The sequence below is a fragment of the Mus caroli genome, chromosome X (genome assembly GCF_900094665.2).
Source record: "Mus caroli chromosome X, CAROLI_EIJ_v1.1, whole genome shotgun sequence".
Lineage (NCBI taxonomy): Eukaryota > Metazoa > Chordata > Mammalia > Rodentia > Muridae > Mus > Mus caroli.
The window spans coordinates 55620414-55629057 of record NC_034589.1 but is presented as its reverse complement, the minus strand read 5'-3'; the positions used below and the strand labels follow the sequence as shown (position 1 = coordinate 55629057).

General features: G+C 35.4%; 1 protein-coding gene across 3 annotated transcripts in view; it reads left to right on the top strand.

The window, feature by feature from the left end:
- Atp11c (ATPase phospholipid transporting 11C) overlaps positions 1 to 8644 on the top strand; it is a 178573-nt gene that overhangs the window by 154672 nt on the left and 15257 nt on the right. For all 3 annotated transcript variants that reach the window (XM_021152853.1, XM_021152852.2, XM_029473144.1), the window contains exons 24-26: positions 1846 to 1973; positions 4866 to 5001; positions 6922 to 6987. In XM_021152853.1, coding sequence (XP_021008512.1) covers positions 1846 to 1973; positions 4866 to 5001; positions 6922 to 6987 — 330 coding nt within the window. The remainder of the gene's footprint in view (positions 1 to 1845; positions 1974 to 4865; positions 5002 to 6921; positions 6988 to 8644) is intronic.

Below are 8644 nucleotides of genomic sequence, written 5' to 3'. Positions count from 1 at the left end.
TGGTTGTGAGCCACCATGTGGTTGCTGGGATTTGAACTTTGGACCTTTGGAAGAGCAGTCGGGTGCTCTTACCCACTGAGCCATCTCACCAGCCCCCCCTCGTTTTCTTTAGTAAAGCTAGGATATTACTTCTTTGTTTTTTCCATGAAAAGAATATATTTGTAATACCTTTAACAAGATGACTGTATTATCAAATAAACCTTGTATGTAGGATATTCTGTCTCCTCAAATTATGCATTTGAAAATTGCAATTAACTCTCACGTAACCTTAAACTTCCATCCTGAATCAAAAGTAGATTGATGCTTCTTTTGTTTGAAACAAATATAAGACTAAATTACACACCAGCCAGTCTGAGGAGTTGCTGTTTTAATTTACTCATTAAGGAAAATAGATAGTTTCCAAAGCAAATTTACTAGTGTATATCATGAACTAGTACTTTCATTTGAAAATTAGAAATATAGCATATTTTATGCTTTTTAATTTACTGCAATATTTTTTGCTGATCTTAAATCTTTATATGTGAAAGTTGTCTCCATATTCTATGCAGCGCCATCCTTTTAATTTCATTGACTGTGCTGAATATACTATATCTCTTGCCCTTTTTGTTGTTGGTGATGGTGGTGGTGATGTTGTTGTTGAAACCAAATAGTGTCATGATCCCTTCCTCTTGGTCTACTAGCTCTCTTTATAACCCCAAATCTACTTACTCTTTGTCTTGAATTTGAACACCTTGGTGAATAAAGGATAAATCATATTAGTCATCAGTGTGTGGCACTTACTATGCTTTCTATTAATGGTTTGATGTCAACTAGTGAATGAACTAAAAAGTTCTGTTCAAGTTGTTTCCAACATTTTCACATGACCTTTCATGATGCGTGGATGTTTACTTCACTGGTTAAAAATATGAAGTTGTATTGATTAGTGTCACCTTTAAATGAATTTTATTAATCAGAGAACACTTACATAAATAAATGTAAAAGTATGTATGAAGTATGCCTTTAATTCAGACAATACAAAATAGTTCTATGATGATACGAAGCAGTGTATATCTAATACTCTTCTGGCCTCCTTGGACACACATGTTCACATAAACTTACCCATACACAGACCTACACATATACATAACATTTAATCCTATAGAATTTTTTTGAAAAGTTTTGGTTTTCCTGTTTGACCTTTACAAATAAGGCATGACTTCTGAGTTCACTTGTCTAGTATTTACTGAAAGCTTTCAAGATTCCCTCCTCTGTTTTGGGAGCTCAATACTGTCAAAGCACTCAAGACAAAGATCAATAAGGCCCATATTTATAGTTGATCGAGTTAGGTTTATTAGTCATTAGGGAGTGAGTACACAAGCAAGAGGAACTGTCAGAAAAGGATGCTAAAATGGCTTTCTTATAGTATTTGAGCTTTAGTACACTATTTGGGATTGGAAAATACTAACCCAATATCTATAAAGTAATATCCAGAAAAAATCTGCAATATAGATTGGCTACTCCCTATGATTTAGTTTCTCTAAAGAGTCCTGGATTGTAAATATATTGTCTTTTCTAAAATAACTAAATATCTACATTTTTAGCAACTGAAAAATCTTATGTAAAGTTAGTAGGAAATATTATTAAGATCCTGATCCTATTAAAGGGTCAGGTATGTTAACTATGACAAAGAATTTTTCAGTATTTTTTATCTTTGCCAGGTAAGGTGACCTAATTTACAAAGTTTTCTTTGTTGCCCCAAAAAGTATAAAAAAAACTATTTAGCTAGAAGTTTTACAAATACATAATTATCTTATAGATGAATGACCGCAGTCCATTGTTTTCCTGTTTGTTTGTCTGTCTTTTCAGCCACTCTATGATGCTGCTTATCTTACAATGTACAATATCTGTTTCACATCCCTGCCCATCCTGGCTTATAGTCTACTGGAACAGCACATCAACATTGATACTCTGACCGCAGACCCTCGATTGTATATGTAAGTTGGAAATATCATTTATACAATTTCCCACTCTATAGTCCAAGTTTGTTTGGAACTTGTGGTGTGGCTCAGACTAGCCTAAAATTTGTGAAATCCTCTTGTGTTGGTCTTGGTATTAATGGTATCTAAGTCACTATGCTGGGCTTTTAAGTAGTGTGCTTTATTTCATCTACAGATAGGAAGGATACAGAACTGCTCACTTGGTTCATTAAGTGGTTCAGCTAAAACAGATCACTCAACAGGAAAGTGGTACATTTCCCGAGATACCAGTCCTGGACTTAATGCATATATTTGTGATGTATGGATAGGTCACAAGTTATTGCATAGTCTTACACAGAGATATAAAATATAGGCTATAACGTAACTATGACCCAGCCTAAAGTGTAACTTACCATCCTAAAATTGTAAGCAGTGGGTACTCACTTTGATCAAACTTGATTTCAGCTTGTTCCTAGACAACAGAATGTTATTAGCTTGACAACTGTATAAACATGGGTCTCTAAAGTGTCCTATTGAATTTTAGCAGTGAACGTTATATATTTCACCTTTAGGACTTAGTGACTCAGACATTTTGAAAGATATTGATGTGAAACATTTGGCTATTTTTATATATTTCTTTAAATTTTTTATTAGGTATTTTCCTCGTTTACATTTCCAATGCTATCCCAAAAGTTCCCCATACCCACTCCCCCACTCCCCCTTTTTGGCCCTGGCTTTCCCCTGTACTGGGGCATATAAAGTTTGCAAGTCCAATGGGCCTCTCTTTCCAGTGATGGCCGACTAGGCAATCTTTTGATACATATGCAGCTAGAGTCAAGAGCTCCGGGGTACTGGTTAGTTCATAATGTTGTTCCACCTATAGGGTTGCAGTTCCCTTTAGCTCCTTGGGTACTTTCTCTAGCTCCTCCATTGGGGGCCCTGTGATCCATCCTATAGATGACTGTGAGCATCCACTTCTGTGTTTGCTAGGCCCCGGCATAGTCTCACAAGAGACATCTATATCTGGGTCCTTTCAGCAAAATCTTGCTAGTGTATGCAATGGTGTCAGCGTTTGGAAGCTGATTATGGGATGGATCCCTAGATATGGCAATCACTAGATGGTCCATCCTTTCGTCACAGCTCCAAATTTTGTCTCTGTAACTCCTTCCATGGGTATTTTGTTCCCATTTCTAAGAAGGGGCTAAGTGTCCACACTTTGGTCTTCGTTCTTGTATTTTTATATTCTTAATAGAAATTTGAAAACTGAAATAATTCTTTTGTGAAGAGAGCAGGTAGCTAACTTCTTGACCTTTAAAGAACATCCTGGTAACATCTCCTGCATATCATATGGAGTTACTCAAGCTGTGTTGCCAATCAGCCTTTATCCAGATACTCATTCTTGTCTTTTTTCTTTATGCTTTCTTTCATGCTAGTCACCTACCTATTTTGATTTCTAACAGCTTCTTCATCTAAGTGTGGCTAGGAAATCTAACTGGTAACTCAGTATACCATGATACCCTTGCCAATTTTTCCCATAGATTTTGCAAGGACAGGAATCACTTTCTACTCTTGACCTCTTTGCCCTAGTCTAAGTCAGTGACTAGAAAAGTCACATTGGCTAAGCACTAACTCCAAGGGTCTTTAAAGAGAGATTTTTCCTGTTTCTGAGAAACAGCCACATCTTTCTTCTCCCACTTTTCTTTTTCTAGACAACATCCTTTGAATTTCAGATTTACACCTAAAAGTCCTATAAGATAAAAGGTTGTATGATTTGACAATATCACCCGGTGACATTTCTGTAGTATTATCAGTAGGTGTGCTATTTAAGTGATTAGATACCCTTTGACACATGGTAAGAGGAATTAGAAATAGAAGCAAAAAAGAGATACATACACAAACTTATCTTTGTTCAGATCTGCTTCATTAGAAGTAACAGCTTTATTTCACTTTCTAATATTGACTGAGAAGAATGTGCTAGTTTTGAAATGGTCATTTTACTCTGCCTACCTGCAATTTATCAGAACGTCACTCTACAGCTTCGAACATGTTATTTGACTTGGTGGAAAACTAAGACCTACTTAAAAAATGTTACACTTCCAGTAAGAAATTTAAGGAAATATATGAGCAGATACAATTAGAAAACTTGCTGTCATTGTTAAAAATATATGTGCATTTGTTGTTGTGTTTGTTGTCTGTCTATCTGTTTGTTTTGAGACATGGGCTTACTGTATAGCTCTGGCTGTCCAGGAAATCACTATGGACCAGGCTGATCTTGGAGAGCAACCTGCTTCTGCTGGGATTAAAGGCATGTGCCAGTACACCCAGCTAAGAGAACATATGTTTGAAGTTAATTTAATGCAGGCCTTTATATTAGTTTTGTGTCTTACTGAGTGAATTCCTGCACTTAGAATCGCTTGAGGAACTTTAAAATACTCTGATGTCCAGGTTATATATCATAGTAATAAAATCAGAATGTATATGAAAATCAGGCATCAGTATTTATTAACTTATAATACTTGTTGTTTGTGTACCATGGTATTATAGTTCAATACATGCATAATGATAAAGTTGGAGCAGTTAATATTTTCATCTTCTCACATACCATCATTTCTCTGTGCTGATGACCTTCAAAGTCCTCTGCTTATCTTGAAGTGTCCAACTATTGTAAACTGTGGTTACCTTACTGTAGTATATACCACATTAGAACTACATCTGACTCTCTAATAGGTAGTAACTCTATAAAGATATCTTTGGTCCATCTATCCTTTTATTAAAAAAAAATCTTTCTAATCATTAGGGTAGGCCCTTCATTATAAAAAGTCAAATAAATGCCCACTTTTCTTGTTTCCTTACATATTTAAGACAATAGCTTATAGAGATTTATTACTTTTTCCCTCCATTTCTTAATAGGAAAATTACCGGCAATGCTATGTTACAGTTGGGACCCTTCTTATATTGGACATTTCTGGCTGCATTTGAAGGGACAGTATTCTTCTTTGGGACTTATTTCCTTTTTCAGACTACATCCTTAGAAGACAATGGAAAGGTAAAACGAACATGTAATTTTCCATAGACACGGCATTTATCACGTGCATATTCTTGTGGTATTAATTTTTCAGTATTCATTTTGGAAACTATTTTTAACAGTTCTTTAACATATAGAAGTTAATGACATAAGAAATTCCTTTTGTATGTGTATGTAGGAAGAGAACTTAAGCAAAATCTTTGAAATCTTAATTTCTCTGTAGTTTTTAGGAAGTGAAGAGAGGTCTTGATACTTTAGATTTTATCCCTGTGTGTTGTGACATTTAAAAAAGTCTTTTTTCCATGTTACTGCACAGCCTGACCATCTGCATTTCTAATTCATAGTTAGTAGATTTCTGTGTTTGGAGTTGAAGCAGGCAGCTACTGTGTCTGTGTAGTGTTAGACCAGCATATAAAGAGGGAAATCTTTTCTCTCCTCCCTGTTTTTCAAAGTGGGAGTACAGTGATGTTTGTTTGTTTGTTTTAAGAGCTCTGTTGGTGCTGCTCCTACCTTCTGAGAAAATGGCAATAGCAGTGAGAAGCTGCACTGGGACAGTTTTGTCCTACTCATACACTAGGAGAAAATTACTGCAGCAAGGGAGGAGGCCATCTTCCTGTAGCCACACACTGGAAACTGAACCTTCTGACTTGCATATTGTTTTTATTATGTTCTCCTTTGCCATGTTTGGTACTCTTCTTTTATGGTCATTCTTACTAATCATAAATATGAAGCAAAACTATGTTTCAAAAGTAATTTATTACATATAATCTGTCTGAAACCTACATAACTAACATCTCTTACAAAAATGTATGCTTAATGTATTTGAATGATACTTTGAAATTAGCTGTTACAATCAGGCCCTCTAAGCTAGTTTAGTATGAATCCCAATTATTAGTCATAGTATAATGATTAGGAAAATATTAGTTACCCTTAGAATGCATATGCCAAGCACTTGCCACAGATGGTCCTGCAAAATGCCGGGTATCGTTGGAAAACTCACATTAGCTTTCCAAGTCAGCTTTTGTGGTCTAGTAATTAGAAATTCAGTTTTGTGATTTCTCAGATCCTTTACCTATGAGTAATTCTGTGACTTTGGGTTTTTATTTTTGACACAAAAAATGGATATAGCTGGCTACTGCTGAAAACTCCTTTGCTTCAGATTTATTTTATGTTCGCATTCATTGACTTAGCTAACGTACCAGGTTGAATCAGTGGCCCAGCCTTTTCTGTTTCCTTTTGTATTTTGACTTTATGGAGTCCAAATTAAGATTTTATTGTATATATCACCATCCTTTTTAAGTGTTTGCTAAAATTACGTAAGTGTAAGAATTATCAGCAGCTAAACCCATGTATGATTTGGTCGAATCCTTTTTTCTTCTATTAACCTTATTTTGTTTTTATTTTGTAAAAACGTTTTACATCTCATTTTCTGTTTCAATGTTCTGCATTCAGATCTTGACAGCGTTTGGTAAGCATATGTGCCATTCATTGCCATCCTTTGGATTTATAAGTGGTACTGCTTCTCTGGTGTGCACATGCTAACAGAGTGTTTATAGTCATAAATTAGACTCCCTTTAGAAGTGTGAGTCCTTTTGTGCTTATTGAGAAGTCTCCTTATATTCTAGGACAAAAACATCAAACTCATTAGTGGCATGAGTTATTATTTTGATGAATGGTGCTTCTAGGGGAATAGTATTCTTTTTCTTCCACCTTTATCAAACCAGTGAGCTCACTGTTTGATGCTGTATGGTAATAAATATAGTCACTAGTGTGGTGTATCTATTCATGAAAGTCTAGTGTGTTGCATCTTAATCTTAGTGACCAGCTATTTTCCCAAGTAAAAAAGATTGCTGTCAATTTTCTTCAGGATTAAACTTGACTTTTTATTTCTTCAGCAGGCTTGTGTATTCATGATACATATAATTGTTAAATGTTTTTCAGATTTATGGAAATTGGACATTTGGAACCATTGTTTTTACAGTCTTAGTATTCACTGTAACTCTGAAGGTTAGATTTTTATTCATTCAAATATATTTTAACTTTATCTCTTAATCTTTGTATTACTAGTTGTCATCCAACCCCTTGTCTGAATACTTACTAAAAAGTGTGTAATGATAAGGGATTTAGCATTTGTCACTTTGTCTAGTACATATTCTATGCTATTTTGTTTTATTATTAAGAAATTCAGACACCACACTTACATTGGAAATCTATTCCTTCTTAGTCGCTGCCATTGTTTTGTTTTATTATTGAAAAGAAATTTAGTATATTCTGATCATGCTTTCCCCTTCCCAAATTTCTCCCAGATCCTCCTTATCACCTAAGTCCATGTTTTCTTCCTCCTTCTCTCTCTGTCCCTCCCTCCTCCTCTCCTTCTTACACTATGTCCTTCCCTCTCTCCCTACCTCTCTTCCTTTCTGTCTCCCTCTGTCTCTCTCACTCTCTTCCCTCCCCAAAAAAATAAAGAAAGAAAAAAAATAAACAAAACAAAACAAAAACGCAAAGTACTTGGAAACCAGAAGCAGGAATGGGCATCGATTCCCAACTGCTAACCCAAAGGCCATCTGTAATTGACACCTGCCTGCAAAGAAAAAAGTAACTGTCGTTTTTAAGGCATTACACTAAATTATATAAACAGGATGAGAGCTCACGAATATGTATTTATAATATTTCCATGTTAAGTACTTATATCTGGGGACTAAAGAGATGGCTCAGCATAGCACTTGCAGAGGATTGGGGTTCTGTTCCTAGCCCGCATGTTGCAAGGTTCACAACTGGCTGTAATATCAGCTGCAGGGAGGCCAGCAGCCTCTTTGGGTATCTGCATACATTTGCACATACATATAAAAATTAATAAATTTATATCTGAATTTCTTTTATGTTTAAAACAATAGACAGTCACTGCTTTTGTCCTTTTTGTTGCAGCTTTTACTTCCTAATGAGAAAGGTCCTAAAGCAAGTGATGTCAATTTTTATTTGTGTGTTTGTATCTGAACACCATATGCATAAAATGCCCACTGAGGCCAGAAGAAAATGATGGATCTCCTGGTGCTAGAGTTAGAGACATCTCTGAGCTGCTATGTGGGAGATAGGATATAAACCTGGGTCCTTTAGAAGAGCAGCCGGTGCTCTTAAACCACTGTGCCATCTTTCTAGCCACTTTATCATTTTTTATTTTTTAAAAAATTGGATCTTTAAAAAAAATGGAATCTCTGTAAGGATCACTGGATGACTTTACAGGAATTTTAGTGATTAAGACCTTGAAATAAATGTCTGTATACAAGACATGTATGCAAAAGAACTTGGTGGTAATGTAATTCTATAAATTCTATTAATTACTAAAATATAGCTATATGTTAGTTAATGAAGTATGTAATGATATGTGACAGGGCTAGACATGATTATCTGTGTCTGTAATCCCTGTATTTAGAATTCAAGACCAGTGTGTCCTACATATATGATGTATAAAGATAGTTGCCTCTACTTGTAGTGACTCTCAGCTGTTGGTGCTTTTATAACTTTGTGTCTACTCCTCTTGCTACTCTTACCCTCTACTGCTTTTTGGCATACTTGCCTCAAGGAGACACTTTATCTTCTCCTTTACTAGTATATCTCTGGCCACTATTCCCTGAAGACTTGGGACTTTGGCCTCCTAGTTATTACT